At 49.9% G+C, this 16,688-nt stretch overlaps 1 protein-coding gene across 1 annotated transcript in view; it reads left to right on the forward strand.

Moving 5' to 3' along the window:
* Itga11 (integrin subunit alpha 11) overlaps nt 1-16,688 on the forward strand; it is a 106,866-nt gene that overhangs the window by 88,004 nt on the left and 2,174 nt on the right. Inside the window, exons 20-29 of the mRNA XM_076925711.1 lie at nt 1,068-1,275; nt 4,578-4,676; nt 5,161-5,237; nt 6,622-6,711; nt 8,085-8,175; nt 9,400-9,513; nt 9,680-9,766; nt 11,998-12,108; nt 12,239-12,334; nt 16,465-16,578. Coding sequence (XP_076781826.1) covers nt 1,068-1,275; nt 4,578-4,676; nt 5,161-5,237; nt 6,622-6,711; nt 8,085-8,175; nt 9,400-9,513; nt 9,680-9,766; nt 11,998-12,108; nt 12,239-12,334; nt 16,465-16,578 — 1,087 coding nt within the window. The remainder of the gene's footprint in view (nt 1-1,067; nt 1,276-4,577; nt 4,677-5,160; nt 5,238-6,621; nt 6,712-8,084; nt 8,176-9,399; nt 9,514-9,679; nt 9,767-11,997; nt 12,109-12,238; nt 12,335-16,464; nt 16,579-16,688) is intronic.

Consider the following 16,688-nt stretch of genomic DNA (forward strand, 5'->3'; position numbering starts at 1 on the left):
AAAGAAAGAAAGAAAGAAAGAAAGAAAGAAAGAAAAAAGAAAAACAAACAAATAAGGAAAGTGGGGGAGGCTTGACAGATGGCCCAGTGGTTAAGAGCACTGGCTGTTCTTCCAGAGGATCTAAGAAACCCAGGCTCAATTTCCAGTGCCTAAACGGAGGCTTGCAAACATCTGTGACTCCAGTTTCATGGGATATTATGTCATCTTCTGGCCTCCACGGGCACCAGACATTCACATGGTATCTGCAGACATACATGCAGATGAAATATGCATACATATAAATAAACCTAAAAACAAATAAGCCAAGAACAACAACAACAAAGTTACAGAAAGCAGAGACATATGAACCAGCGTTCCGGGTCTTCTCCTCTAACCCCAGACCCAAGGTAATGCTAGGGTCCACCAGCTGAACACCCGGCCGGGCCTTCTAGTCCCTCCAATGTAAAGATTCTCAGAGGGTGCTGGTGAGGTGGCTCAGCAGGGATAGGCGCTTGCTTCTGATGATCTAAGTTTGATCCCTGGGACTTATACCATAAACAAAGAGAACCAAGTCTCAGAAGTTGTCTTCTGACCTCCACATGACATGACTGAACACGGCACCCACGAGTTCCTGGAGGAAACAGACTGGGGCACGAGGCAAACTCCGGTGCACGTTTTTAACTGACAGAATGAACATTATAGTCATTTCTGTTTAACTTTGATGCAGTGAGACAAAATGCAGACGACAGGAAAGGCATCAAGATTTATTGCTGAGCTGCCTGGCAGCCAAGGCCCAAAGAGAAGTAAAGAGATGATTTGTGATTAATGAGGTGAAACAGAAGAGCTGAGTTCAGAGGCAGGTACAGCCTGTGACTGGAGAGCAGGGGCTTTATTTAGTGCAAGCAGTAGGGCCGGAAACATGAGCTCTTTGCAGGTCCTTCCGTCCACTTCCTTCTCTTGGTGGTGGATCCCACAGGCAGTGACTGGCCAGGTGCCCCATTCCCACGTCTCTGCGCCTGTCCTGAGGCTCAGCTTCACTCCTTCACCCTCCATCCTGCCTGCCTGATGCCAGCGACCTCTTCCCGCAGGGAGTACTGCCAACAGGTGCTGAGGAGGACCGCACAGGACTGCTCCAATTACACCCTGTCCTTCGACACCACTGTCTTCATCATAGAGAGCACACGTCGCCGGGTGGCGGTAGAGGCCACGCTGGAGAACCGAGGAGAGAATGCTTACAGTGCCGTCCTCAATATCTCACAGTCAGAGAACCTGCAGTTCGCCAGCCTGATCCAGAAGGTAGGACCTCAGCAGCTCGCCCAGCTGACCTAGGCCAAGGGAGTAAAGGAGATACTGACAGAGGTGTGTCCTGTCCCTCCTCTGGGGGCTCTCAGAGGGTCATCTACACATAGGTAGCTTTGAACACTTTCTTTAGACTTCAGCTAGCATCCAGAGCTGAGAATCGTGGTTATCTTCTGAGAGTAGGAGAGGGCTGTCTGAGCCACCACCCTGGCCCTACTTGTGAGCATTCACACATGTGCTAACAATGTGTTCACACCTACAAGGATCACACTCCTACCTCTTTGCCTATAAATCTCAGCTACCTTATTGTCACATTCAAGCCCTCCCCCCCCCCCCGCACGCCATTTTTTTCTCTTACTCTGATACCCTGATGCCACCCGGTCACCACTGGCTCACAGTACTCCCTGTTCATTCACACCTGGGTCCTCTGCTTAACTCTGAGGGCCTGCCTGGGATTCCCTCCACCTGTGTGCTGCTTCCTCACAATCCTCTGCTTCATGATGACACTAAAAATCATGTTCAACACAGAGTCCTTGGGAGGAGGTGGTAGCTTGATGGGGGGGGGAGTTATCCCCATTTTATTAAGGAAGACCTGAGGCATGGAGCGGGTAGAGAATCACACAGCTAGCTAGTGAGAGTGAACTCCCTATTAACTACCACTCTGGGCTGTGCTTCACGACAGAGATCTCTGTACCTGCTCTTTGTGTATCTTTTCCCATTCCCCAAGGAGGCCCCCCATCCCACATTTCTCCCTGGCTCCTGGGTATGTTCTCTGAGGACGCCATCACCACTTGTTGAAACTCTAACTAGGGACTGGGCAGATAATGGTTTTGAAGGCTCACACTGCAAGCATGAAGACCAGAGTTCCATCCCCAGAACTCACATGCGAAAGCTAGGCACCTGTATCCCCAACACTGGGGAGGTGGAAACAGGAAGGTTCCTGGGGCCAAATTAGCTCCATGCCAATGAGAAACCCTGCCTGAAGAGACAAGGTAGCCAGCTCCTGATATATGACACACAAGGCTGTTCTCCGGCGGAGACAAACGGGACGGAGCGGGATTCGAACAGCCGGACAGAGAGAGAAGGCTGTTCTCCATGAGAAGGCTTCTATGAGCTCAGGCACACACCTACACATGGGCACACATGCTCACATATACACACAAAGAACATCCCAAACTTCCTGAGGACGTGTGCCCTGTCTCAAACACATCTTCCCTGACATTCTTCTGAGTTGGACCAAAGCGACATGCATAGAAGGAGCATCCTCAAAATGTGTCCCCTGAGTGAAGCAGGTACTGCCATCCAGTGCAGGTGTCAGGGGTACCCAGAACCCCTCAGACATGGTCCCTGTCCTCTTGGGTCTCAGTATCCATGTGGAGTACAGAGCACAGGTTTGGGGTGGGGGACCTTCTGCCCTCTCCTCCTCCTCAGAAATGCTATCTACTGCTATACCTAGAGAAGAAGCCATGTGAGCACCTCCCTCCTCCCTGCACTTCTGAGCAGCTTCATCGCCAAGAAGGGGAGGCAGATAGAGGGATGTTATCCTGCAAAGTGAGAGATCACCTATCTATTTCCTTCCACCCCCCTCACTGGGCCTCAGGCAGGCCTCAGGATGCTCCTCCATAAGGGCCTGTTGGTAACCAGGACCAATCCCTCTGCCAGACCCTAGCCTAAGAAAACCACACTCCTGTCCACTGCCAGAGTCGTCATTTGTGTGTATGTGCACACAACACACACACACACACACAGAGTGGGTGATACATTCTATGAAGGTCTAGGTCCCTCCACAGAACATAGGGAGCTAGGCTAATGGCCATTGCCTCCCTCACATGAGATCCATGTCCTATCTAGCAAGAGGACTCTGGGACAGGAACCACTTCTTGGCCAGGTAGAAATTCATGTTAACCTGCTCAGACCCTCTAAAAAGACATAAGCCTGCAATTGGGCCGTCATTATTAGGACGCTATTGATGTGGGAAAGCACATGACCAAAAGCAACTTAGGAAGGAAGGGGTTACTCCCTCCTACACTTCCAAGTAATAGACCATGACTGCGGGATTCCAAACAGGCACTCAAGAAGGTCAGGAACCTGGAGGCAGGAGCTGATACCGCAGCCACGGAGGAGGTCTGCTTACTGGCTTTTTCTCCATGTTTTTTTTTTTCAGTCTGATTTCTTATAGCACCCAGGACCAGCATCCCAAGGGTGGCAGTGCCCACCATCGCCTGAGCTCTCCCACATCAATCACCTACCAAGAAAAAGCACTAAACCCTTGCCTATAGGCCAATCTGATGGGTGCATTTTCTCAATAGAAGAGTCTCTCTTCCCCCAAAATAACTCTAGCTGGTGTCAAGTTGACACAAAACTAACCAGCACACCATCCCAGGCAATGCCATGGAGACAAGATTGCTCACAACACACACTCACACTCACAGAGTATGTCAGGCATGGATGAGCGCCTGAATCCGACTCTGAATCAAACCCTGCCCTGGAGGGAATCGTCACAGAGCTACAGGGAAGCCCACCCAATGGCTAGTTTTCTGGGTTACAAAATATATTAGTTACTTTTTCTTTGCTGTGGTCCAGCACTGGACAAAAGCGATTTAAAGGAAGGGGGGTTTACTTTGGCTCACGACTTAATAGTACAGTCCATCCGGGCAGGATGACAGGGTAGCTGATTTTATCATGTCCAAAAGGCAGTGGGGGGGAATGAATGATAGTGGCCAGCTTGTTTTCTCCATTTTTATCCAGAACCCCAGAATATGAAGAATTATTGCCCATACAAAGTTGTTGGAGACCAGGAAATATAATTCTATGGCTCCAGGATCTCTCTACCAAGAAAATAAAAATAAAACTCTGGCCATTCAGAGGGTGTCAGAACCCGAAGAGGCAGAGAGGTCATAGCCTGGAGTAGCTTCCAACCTTTAAATGGACCAAGTGTCAGTCCCAGCATAGCCACTGTCCACAGCCTGAGTGAAGTCTAGACTTCAGAGTCCCAATTGCAGCTGGCCAGTTTCACAGCCACAAGGGGACGCAGTACACACCTGAGCACTTGTCTGCCAACCTGACCATTGAGTAAGACACCTCCCCTGTATCACCGCAAGCCTTCAGTCTGAACCAGCTATACCTGTCGTCAGCCTGAGGGGCCCTCTGTGGTTCAGGTAGTTGGAAAGCAGTATTTCAGGTGTCTAGTTCCCATGGCCAGTGGTGGGGTGGTTCCTGAGATGGGGTGAGGGGCTGGCTGTGGTGAGCCTGCAGACCAAGGACTGGAGCCTGCCTGATTACTGCTTTGCCCATCCCAGGATGACTCAGACAACAGCATCGAGTGTGTGAACGAGGAGAGGCGGCTTCACAAGAAAGTCTGCAACGTCAGCTACCCCTTCTTCAGAGCCAAGGCCAAGGTGGAGGCTGAGGGGCCCGGCAGGGAGGGACAGAAACTGGAACCCGGAGAGCAGGGAGCAAGCAGAGGCCCAGAGAGCAGGAGGAGGGTTGGGGTGGTCCTAAGTATAGTTTCTTTCTGGGGATATAGCTCAGAGTGCTTGCCTAGTGAAGCCCTGGGTGGGGTGTGCCTGTAACCCCAACATTCATGAGGTGGAGACAGAGGGTCACGAGCTAAAGTCTATCTTAAGCTACATGCCAAGTTTGAGGCCAGCCTGGACTACATGACACGCTGTCTATAAAAAACCAAAAACACCAGAAAGAAAGTGGGGAGAAACACCCCCACAGGGAGCTGCTGTCTTTGCACTTGTGGTGGCCCATTCACTATTCTACAGTGCTACACCTCCTTCCCAGACATTCTCTGTGGGGTCCTGAGGCGGTATAGTTAAGAGCAGGTCAGAACCAGCACATCTCAGTGCTCCCCGGCTCAGGCCCACTTCTCCACAGGTGGCTTTCAGGCTGGATTTCGAGTTCAGCAAGTCTGTGTTCCTGCACCATCTTCAGATCCAGTTGGGTGCCGGCAGGTAAGGCCTGCCCCTCCCCCAGCCCCGCAGCTCCTCCCCCACCCTGTGTTCTCCTGTACCCACTGGATCTTACTGTCAAGTTCTCTGACCCAAGTTGGCAGAGGAATAGGGAGTTGGGCGAGCTGCTTTCCTACTATCCCGAAGCTAGCCACAAGTAACAATGGCTGTCCCTTAACCTGTAGAGAGAGCTTTAGGCAGCAGTCAGTTAGAAGGCCTTCAGGTCTATCAGTCAGTCCACATAGCAGCCCCTCGTGATCAACAGAGGTTGCACGGACTTCCAACAACACAGCCTGTAAGCAACTGGGAGCCAGACACTTTAATCCCACTCGTTCTGTCCTGGTTATTTCTCTCTCTGTGTTAGTCACTTTACTCGTTGCTGTAACGAAATGCCTGACACAAGGAGCTAAAGAGCAGAGAGGGCTTTGTTGGGTTCATAGCTTGAGGACACAGTCCACCATATTGGGGAAGGTATAGTGGCTATACTTGAGGCAGCTCTTCATAGCGTCCAGGTCCTGCTCCCTGGGCCAGCAGGAAATGGTTTCCTTTCTCACAGAATCATCTCTGTGTGAGATGGAGGGAGGAAGAAAGGGAAGACAGGCTAGCTTCTGTCTGATCAGAAGCCTCAGAGCAGCCAGAATCCTCCACTAAGTAGTAAACTTCCAGGTAAAGCAAACGTCACTGTCTTTGCCCCGAGTCACAGGTGGGCTGGGGATCCCCAGACACAAGCCTGTGCCAGTCACCAGCTATTCGTAAACAAATCCCACATGTCCTCAGACGCACGGCTGAGTTTGTGAAGGGTCTTGGTATGTTGGAGCCTCCTGGGGCAGAATGGCCTCCTCTCATGGAAAGCGAATTACACTTACACAGTAGTGGTCGTGAGCATTTGTGAGTCAGAAATGAGCAAGAAGGGTCGTGGATGTCAGTCTATTTCTGGGGGCCCCCTTTTCAGCCTCACCTCCTAGCATGGAGAGTAGAACTTAGTTTATGTACAAGCTGAAATCTTGGGGTCTTGCAAGGGCTGTACCCTGCTGGACCAGGAATCAGTGGGCTCCCCCACAGTGAACCCCACTGTCTTTCCCAGGGCGGAGTAGGCGACTTTCCTCAGGGCTCACTGTTCTCCCAGTCCCAAGTCCAACCTTCAGCTCAGCAGCTAGGGAGGCTCATCAAGAAGGTGGCACAGGCAGTGGCCATGAATTACCCAAAAGCCTCCCTGACCACTTGGCTACAGAGGGCTGGCCCATTTCCCCAGTCTTTAGGAGACACCTCAGCTTTCCCTGATGACCTGATCATAACCCAGCAGCAGCCTGAAAAGCCAGCGCGTCCTCCCTTCAGTTTCTCGAATCCCTGTGCCAGTGTCCTCTCTAACTCCTAACTCCCCCCGTAGTGACAGTCATGAGCAGGACAGCACCGCAGATGACAACACGGCCCTCCTTCGCTTCCACCTCAAATATGAAGCAGACGTCCTGTTCACCAGGTAGGCTAGCTACGAATCTGTAGGAGGGAGGAGGGGAGGGAGGGGCCTAAGCAAGCAGAGGCAAGCATGAAGGTGGTCAGGAGGAGGTCCCCATCACACAAAGCTGGGAAAGGAGTGGAAAAACAGAACTCTTCAAAGTCACTGTGGCAGCCTGGAGAGCTGGCTCAGTGGCTAAGAAAGAGCACATGCTGATCTTCCAGAGGTCCCAGGTTCAGTCCCCAGCACCCACCTCAGACAGCTCACAACCACTGGTAACTCTGGTCTCGGGGCATCTAACACTCTTTGAATTCTGTAAGCACCGCAGTCATATATCCACACACAGACATATATGTACATATAATTAAGGATGAAATAAATCTTTTTTAAGTCAATCTGGGTGGGGTGAGTGAAATGGCTCTAGCAACCTGAGCCCAATTCCTAGAAGCAAGGAGAGGAGAATCATCTAGAAACCCATGGGCTAGTTAGCCTGGAGTATACAGACCAGCAGAGGAAACAGGAAAGACCCTGTCTCAAAATAAGGTGGAAAGCCAGACCCAGCTGGCTCGTTTTCTCTCTCTCTCTCTCTCTCTCTCTCTCTCTCTCTCTCTCTCTCTCTCTCTATCTCTCTCTATCTCACACACACACACACAATCAGCCTCAGGATGTAGTAGAGTGTAAATCTTCCTTCCATCCGCAGCACCATATAAACCAGACATAACCATAATCCCAGCACTCAGATCCCAGCATACTAAAAGTGGAGGCAGGAGGATCAGAACTTCAGGGTATCCTTTGCTATATAAAGAACTAACCTGTGCTACATGAAACTCTGTCTTCAAATTAAAAAGAAAGGGAAAAAAAAAAAAAGAAGGAAGCAAGGAAGGAAGGAAGGAAGCAAGGAAGGAAAGAAGGAAGGAAATCTGTTCTGATTACCACTGCACCAATTCCCAACATCACTTGTCACTGAAAAGTAACTCAGACCCCAGGCCACACTGTGCCTGTTCTTCCACCCCTCTTAGAGGGCACTAACCCCAGTCTGCTGAGGAACCAGCTCTTATCCACTGGTAAGTCCCCAGCCACCAACAACAGAGAAAAGAATTACAAGGTGGAGGGTGCCCAGGAGGCAAGGTTGCAAAGAAGCCCTGCAGTGGACAGAGAGACCAGGCCATGCTGTCCAGCCTAGGACTCTCAGACTCATGCCCACCCACGTGGCAGAACGCAGTCTCTGCCTACAGCATTCATTTCCACCAATCCTATGAATCCCGAAGGCAGCGCTCTAGCTGCCGCATAAGACACAAGTGCCCAGGAAGCAGGCACAGGCTTGTCTCTGTCCGGCTACAGGATCATCCGGTCATCCCTGACTCCGCCCACACACGGTTTTTCCTTGCTCTCTGTAGGAGCAGCAGCTTGACCCACTTCGAGGTCAAGGCCAACAGCTCGCTAGAGAGCTATGATGGCATCGGGCCTCCGTTCAACTGTGTTTTCAAGGTAAGGCTACAGGTCACCTCCGAAATACGTGAAGGGGCTGAACGGAGAACCCTGCACGCCAGCTGGAGAGCAGGCGCTAGAATTGCTACAGGGCCGCAGCTCAGCCCCAGCTCTGCGGACAGCTCGATGTACAGCTAATAGAAAGTTAGTTTTCCTCTCTGGGTTTCACGTTTATCTGAAAGGCATCCAGGCTGCACTGGGGGCAGTTATTAGCATGTACCAAAATGTCAGGTGTTGTTGGCACAGGCCTTTAATCCTGGCATTCACACTCAGGAGACAGAGAGAGGTGGATCTCTTGAGTTTGATGCCAGCCTGGTCTACAGATCGAGTTCCAGGGCAGCCAGGACTACAGAGCAAGTTTTCAAGACAGAGAAACCCTGTCTTGAAAACAAAAGAACAGTATCGTAAACACATGGAGGTTTACTTTCTTCCCAGAGTCGATAGCTTTACAGAGTCATTCAGGAATGACATAAGATACTTAGCTTCGTCTCTCAACCCAAGATGGCTGCAGCTTCACCCACCCTACTTTCAGCCCAGGCCTTAAGAAAGCAGAGAGAAAGAAGCGTGTCCCTTCCTGTTAAGAGCTTTTCTAGGCATCCCATATCTGCATTTACCTCCTACATCTATAACACGGTGTTCAGCTGGGAGGGGAGCTGGGAGGGGTGGCTTTGATCTTGCTTCTGTCACTGAAGGAAGGAGAATGACAGTCAGGAAGCAGTTGAGCAGTCTCTGCCACAGAGGACCCAGGGTTTCCCTCACCCCTCGAATGAATGTCATCTTCTCTGAAGCTGTGGTAGGTTAGAGGAGGTGGCTAGAAACAGGGCTGCACCCCATGCCCTACAGGGCTTGTCTTACCCCAGACCACACAGCTCATTCAGGGAAGCCCAGGGCCATAGACCGTCTCTCAGTCCCCAAAGCCCGGTCTGAGACCCAGGATGTGCTCCCACCAGGTAGACAACACACATTCCTTTCGGCATCCTGCCCTGATTAGTGACCTCAACACCTTGACTCCAGCAAGCCCTACCCCTGACAAGATGACTCTGTGGTCGTCGAAGTCCTTGATCTCCAGGCTTTTCACCCACTGATCATACTCCAGGGTCCCAGAGCCTGTCTGTCCTTCAGTACTGTCTAGCTTCCACAGTGCAGGCACCCAGGGCCTGGTGAGGCCTGTCCTGGGGCTGACTGGTCCCTGCAGGCTCGCTGTCCCTATCCCTCCTTCTGCAGGTGCAGAACCTGGGCTTCTTCCCCATTCACGGGGTAATGATGAAGATCACTGTCCCCGTTGCCACCAGGGGTGGCAACCGCCTGCTGATGTTGAGGGACTTCTTCACCAACCAGGTAGCTGTGTTCCCTAGGAACCAACTTGGGAGAGGGAAGAAGGAAACAGACACACCCCTAAGCAACTCTCCCCCCCCCATCAGGGTGCTGGCCTGTCTGGGTGGAGGAAGAAAAGGGGGCGCTGAGAGTGAGGTTCAGAATTGGGATGTGTGTGCTTCCCATGCAGGTCAACACGTCCTGTAACATCTGGGGGAACAGCACGGAGTACCGGAGTACCCCAACTGAGGAAGACCTGAGCCATGCCCCACAGAGGGTGAGTGTCTGTAAGCCAAGAGCCAAGGGGTGTGGTTAGAGCGCCTCCCCACTCCAGGGGCTTCTCTCTTGCCCAAGTGTATGGCACTAAGAGTTTATTGAGGAGCGGCCATCAGTGAGATGGTTCATGGGGTATAAGATTATGACACCAAGGGCTGGTGAGATGGCTCAATGGTTAAGAGCACTGGCTGTTCTTTCAGAGGTCCTGAGTTCAAGTCCCAGCAACCACATGGTGACTCACAATCACCTGTAAGGGGATCTGATGCCCTCTTCTGGCCTGTGGATGTATCTGCAACAGAGCACTCATACATTAAATAGAAATAAATAAATACATCTTCTTAGAAATCCAGAAAAAATACCTTTCTCTCTCTCCTCTGTGTGTGTGTATGTGTGTGTGTGTGTGTGTGTGTGTGTGTGTGTGTGTGGTGTATGTGTTTAAAAAAAAAAGATTGTGACACTAAGATGATCACTTAAGTTCCATCCCTGGTGCACAAACACTTCCCCCCCCCCGCCCTCCTGTGTGTGTGTGTGTGTGTGTGTGTGCATGTCTATCTCTCTCTGTATCTGTCTCTCTATCTCTTTGTCCTCTATATCTCTCTGACTCTGTCTGTCTATCTCTGTTTCTCTCTCTCTCTGTTTCTCTCTCTCTGTTTCTCTCTGTTTCTCTCTCTCTCTCTCTCTCTCTCTCTCTCTCTCTCTCTCTCTCTCATACACACACACACACACACACATTTTTGAAATGTAACCTAAAAATAGCTTATTGATCTGGAGATGGGAAAGGGGGTTAGCAGGAGTCTTACAAGAGCAGGAGAGGGTAACAGGGTATGAATATGACCCAAATATAATATACTCATACATGTGCAGGTCACACTGAAACCCAGTGTGATGTATAGATAATATACGCTAATGAAAAACATTTTTTGAGACAGGGTCTCACCGTGTAGCTCAGGTTGTCCTGGAACTCACTATGTACACCAGGCTGTCCTCAAACTCACAGAGACCCGCCTGCCTCTGTCTCCTAAGTGCTGGTATTAAAGGCGTGTACCACCACTACCCAGTATGAAAAACATTTTTAAAAAAATAATTTATTAAGCTGAGTGGACATGGAGTCCTGGGTTCGATCCCTAATACCACATAAACAGTAATGTATTAGGTAGACCCAGCCAGGAGATCAGCTAGACAAAAATAGGCATATCCTGTGTATGGGGCGGGGGGAGAGAAAAAGAAACTTTCTGAATTCTTACATGCACTCAGCAGCTTTGTTCAGTGAGTTCGCTCTCATTTCTCCAAACAAATTTCTTACATAAAGCACTTAAAATGTTTTCACATCCATTCTTTTCTTTGTGGGGGTGGGGGTGGGTGGGGGTGGGGGTACCTGTGCTCTAGCAGCCATGTGGAGGTCAGAGGTCAACTTGCAGGAATCACTTATCCTCCAATCATATGGATTCCCAGGGGTTCAAACTCAGGTCATCAAACTTGGTGGCATTCTGGCTACAAGTACCTTTGCCCACTGAGCCATCCTGCCAGCCCCCACACAGTAGTTTTGAAGCCTGCTGCACTTCACCCACGACTTGGGTGGAGTTGGGAGGGCACGAGACTACCTCAAAAATAACTTTACCCTAGTAAATTCAGCTGCTCCAAGATGAAGGTGTTTGCATTTTTCCATCCATCTCTGCCACATTCTCCAAGCAATCCATACGAATTGCTTTTCTTGCCATAGTACTCTGGCCCTGGCCACCAGTGGGAACAGAACTGATGGCAAGGGTGTTAGAACTGTCTTGATCCTGAATATGAAGCTTGCTCTGGGTATGTGCATGTGTGCGCACATGACTGATTGATTGATTGATTGATTGATTGATTGAGACACTCTCTGGAAGTTTGCATTGCCTGCAATACTTTTCTGTATCTATTGTGATTTACTGTACTGTCATTTATTTATTGTTTAACTTGCTTATATGGTGATCTCCAAATCCTCAATGTTGAACGGAGGTTCTGATCCTGGGACACTGGTCGTTATGCACAACTTCAAAGGGAATGTCAAATCTAGCCTCCTTGCTTTGTCTCCCAGGTGTCCCTCATGTCTCCACATACCTCTATCCTTGTCCCAGCCATCTGCTTCCCTTTCCAGTTGGTCCAGCCTCAGATCTGTCTGGTGGCTCAAGCTCCTGCTCACATTCCAGGTCACAGACCCTGTCCTCCAGCCCATGCTCATCCCCGACAACTCTCTTCCAGAATCACAGCAACTCCGATATGGTCTCCATCATCTGCAACGTAAGGCTGGCCCCCAACCAGGAGACCAGCTTCTACCTGGTGGGGAACCTGTGGCTGACATCTCTGAAAGCAGTAAGTTAGACCCCTCCAGCAGGGCTGGGAGGAAGGGAGGAGGTGGCTGTGGGGAGTCTCCCACATGGGGCTGCCTGAGAGGGAACAGAAGCTCCCAGAGCTGGCTCTGAAGAAGGCCCTGGTTGTACAGCTCAAGTACAGGTCTATGAAGATCACAGTCAACGCTACCTTGCAGAGGCAGTTCCATAGCCCCTTCATCTTCCGAGAAGAGAACCCCAGCCGCCAGGTGAGCTCCAGAGAGTCCTCCCCTCTGAGAAGAGGGGAAAGCCAAGGTGGGGACTGAGAGATAGCTCAGCCAATATAATACTTGATATGCAAACATGAAGAGCTGAATTCTATGCTCAAAACCCAGGGGGTGGGGTTGGGGAGGGGGGACAGGTGTGGCTGTTTGTAATCCCAGCAATCAAGAAATAAAGAAAGATCCTTGGGCTTCTTCACTAGCTAGCCTAGCTCCAGGTAAGTAAAAGACTCTCTCTCAAAAAAAAGTACTCATGCAAACACACACACACACACACACACACACACACACACACACACACACACACTCAGAGCAGTCTGACAAGAGACCAGACTCAGGCATTGGCTCGGTGCCTCAGTGTGGCAGGCTCTGTGCTGTGGGGAAGGGGTACCTGTGTGTCTCACGCAGAGTTGCACACAGAAGATACTGAGACCAGACATCATACCCATGTACCTGCCCCACCGTGAAGTTGTCTTGGGCTTGCTAGTGGAGCCTAGACTAGCATCCCTCCCTGGCCTGGAGCCTCAGCGCAGGCAGCAGTGAATGTGGTAGGGCTTGTGGACAGGGTTTAGAGGGCTCAGTGCTGGGCTCTTTTTGAACTAGACAAAACCACATAGGCCCAGATTACCCTGACTTCAAAGTAGAGGGAAAGAGGTGAGGCTCTGGGAGACAGCCACTGTCCTAAGTCCAGTCTTCGAGAACAATCAGGTCTTGTGTAAATGGGGCAGCTGTAAGTGGGACTTTGCTGCCCCCAACTGTCCGTATCTCAGAAGTACTGGCTGAGCTGCAGGCTCTGACCACCTCACTACACATACATCTCAGAAGATGCTAGTTAGTTGCAAACAGGTAAGGTTAACGATAAAGACGAAGGGGGGAAAAAAGACAGGCTTAGTAAAGGGACACCATCAGGCCCGGTTTCAGTAATTGCAGCCTTCCAAGCCAAAGCCCAGAAGCTGTACTCAGGGATTCTCCTAAGAACTGTGGTAACTGAGGGTTAGTCCCACATCCTGGTGACAGACCACCCTGGGGCCTCAGCCTAAGCCTTGTGTCTCCTGACACCTCTGCCTCTCTGAGGGAGAGGGCACTAGCCGCCTCCTTTGCAACTGCATGTGATGGGGGGCCATCCCTCTTCCTGCCCAGCAGCAGATTCAGAGGCAGTTTAAGCAGTTGGGCACAGTAGTAACCAAGCATGGGTCAAGGAAGCATAGCCATGCTGAGGGGAGTGGACAGAAGGAATGTCCAGGGAATGGAGATGACCCTGTGAAGTAATTCTTCAAAGGTGGGTTGCAGGAAGCCTGCCCTGCCTCCATTACCATCCCTCTCCCCACATGAGTGAGTATCTCTGTTCTGTTTGTTTTCTGGGTTTTTTTTTTTGGGGGGGGGGTTGTTTGTTTGTTTGGTTTGGTTTGGTTTGGGTTTGGGTTTGGTTTTTCAAGACAGGGTTTCTCTGTATAGCCCTGGCTGTCCTGGAACTCACTCTGTAGACTAGGCTGGCCTCAAACTCAGAAATCCACCTGCCTCTGCCTCCCAAGTGCTGGGATTAAAGGCGTGCGCCACCACCGCCTGGCTTGTTTTCTGTTTTTTAAGACAGGGTTTTTATGTAGCCCTGGCTGTCCTGGAATTCACTCTGTAGATCAGACTGGCCTCAAGCTCAGAGATCCTCCTCCCTCTGTCTCCTGGGATTAGAGCATGCACCATCACTACCACCTGGCTATCTTTTAGGTGAACTTTCTTCCTAGCCCAAGATGCCCTCAAAAAAACAAAAAAATCCTACCAAGTGTGTCACTTGTAGGAAATCAGCGACCCCACAGAAGTTCATGCAGTGCCCAGCATAGCTAGGTCCATGGGCGAGGAAGGCAGCACAAACGCCCACCCAGCCGTGGAGGATGAAGCAAAAACATGTAAGGGTTGAGCCCTGTGCGCATACAAGCAGGTCCACCTCACACCTCTAAGGCCCATCCCCCACCTGTCTCAACTGGGAAACTGAGGCTGTGTGAGGTGAGGCCTCAGTAATGGTCTGTCTCGGAGTTGCATAGGGAATGAGGTGAACAGTCCACCAATCCAGCCAGCTGCTGTGGCTGTTTCTGCCTCACTCCAGGCTCTGAGGACAGAGCCGTGGGCCAAGCCAAGAAGCTCTGCTCTGCTCAGGCCACACTTGGCAGTGTTCTGTTTTGTTTTCTGGCTCCTTTCCCAGGGGGAAAAAAACAAAACACATGAGAGTGAAACTCAGATTGAGTGAACTGTGTTCTCTCAATTGAGTTCCACACAAGGAGGATGAGGAACATGTGCACACATCTGGGGGAGTCCATCACTCAAGGGCAGAGAGAACAGCACGGAAAAGCTTGGGGGCTGAGGCAGAGTGGGAGGCAGTGGATGAGGTCAGCAAGGTGGGAAGGACCACTTACTTCCCTCTAAGTGCCATGAGATGTGTGGTTCTGAGCAGGCTCTGGGCTTGGTGTGCAGCCTGGTAGAACACTTGCCCAGCATACACAAACCTTTGGGTTCAATCCCAGGACCACAGAAACCAAGTGGCGATGGCACACACTTGAGAAGTGGAGACAAAAGGGTTGGGAATGCAAGGTCTAGGCCTAGGAAAACTGCCTCTGTTTGTACAGTGTTTGCCTCATGGGCATGAAGGAAGGCCTGGGTTCATCTACAGGAAGCAGCTACTTAGGGTCATGCACACATGTCAACCCACAGCTGGGGAGTCTGGGGAGACAGGAGGCCCCGTGGGGCTTGCTAGCCAGGCAGTCTAGCCAATCAGCCAGCTCCGGACTCAGTGAGAGAACCGGTCCCAAACGCTGTTCTGGTGGAGCGTGACTGAGGAAGACACTTGATGTCAACCTCTGACCGCTACATGCACACATGCCTGTGTGTACTCACACCCTGCAATAAAACTGATGTTTAAGAAGCAGTTCAACGCCGGGCGGTGGTGGCGCACGCCTTTAATCCCAGCACTTGGGAGGCAGAGGCAGGCGGATTTCTGAGTTCGAGGCCAGCCTGGTCTACAGAGTGAGTTCCAGGACAGCCAAAGGCTACACAGAGAAACCCTGTCTCGAAAAACCAAAAAAAAAAAAAAGAAGAAGAAGAAGAAGAAGCAGTTCAACGATAGCATGTGAAGAAAAAGGGTCCATGACTTCAAAAGAGAGCAAGGTGAGATCAGAGAAGGGTGTAGAGGAAGGAAGCAGATCCTTCTTTAAAATTAAGAATCTTAAAAATTATAAATATATTAAATATATAAATATAATTATATACTAATAAGTATAATTATATATTAATAAATATATTAATTATATATTAACATATTTATATTATATAATATATAATAATATGTAATGTGTTGTATGTAATAATTATATATAATTATATATTATATAATTATATGTAATATGTAATGATTATATATTATATAATATATAATATATGATATATAATATATGATATATGATATGTTGATATGTTGATATAATTCTATATTAATATATATTAAAATATATAAATATAATTGTGTATTATATAATTATATATTAATAAATATAATTATATTTTTAAATATATTAATAACTGATAAATATATAACAAATAATTATATATAATGTGTGTATATATACATATTTTAAAAGGTAGTTCACAAACATCATTGGCTACATAGCAAGTATAAGGTCAGTTGACCCTAAACCCCACCCCCCAAAAAAAATAAAAGGAAGAAGAACAATTGTAATAGCTTCCCAGGTCTCCTGGGCAGAACCCCGAGTTCCCCAAGTGACCCTGGGAGCTCAGAAACCACACCTGCACAGACCAACATGAGGACATCTGGCAGAAATGAGATGAGCCAGGAAGGCTGTCAAAGTGTAGCCTGCACGGAGAACCAGGGGGAGCAGACAGCTAATGCCACAGAAAGCGCGGCTCATGAAGCCCATACCCCGGTGCACCAAGTTAGAGGTCAGCTGGGCAGAACTGGCTGTTGTGAGACCTGGCCAGCTGTACTACCTGTCCCTCCCCACATTTCTCAAAAGAACAGATGTGCCTCTACCCTGCAGATGTGCCACCCTCTGCCCTGGTCTGCTGTCCAAGCCCTGCAGTTGTGACAGTATTGCTCTGGTCCCCTCCCCTTGCAGGTTACTTTTGAGATCTCCAAGCAAGAAGACTGGCAGGTCCCCATCTGGATCGTCGTGGGCAGCACTCTGGGGGGCCTCTTGCTGCTGGCCCTGCTGGTCCTGGCACTGTGGAAGGTGAGGCTCCTGTAGGTAGGAACAGGAACAGTATCCCTGTCCAACCTCAAAGTTCTGGGTCCTGTGCTTATGTTCCATTCTATCCCTGGGAGCTGGCACCGCCCAGACTC

The sequence above is a fragment of the Arvicanthis niloticus genome, chromosome 26 (genome assembly GCF_011762505.2).
Source record: "Arvicanthis niloticus isolate mArvNil1 chromosome 26, mArvNil1.pat.X, whole genome shotgun sequence".
In the NCBI taxonomy this organism is placed as follows: Eukaryota; Metazoa; Chordata; class Mammalia; order Rodentia; family Muridae; genus Arvicanthis; species Arvicanthis niloticus.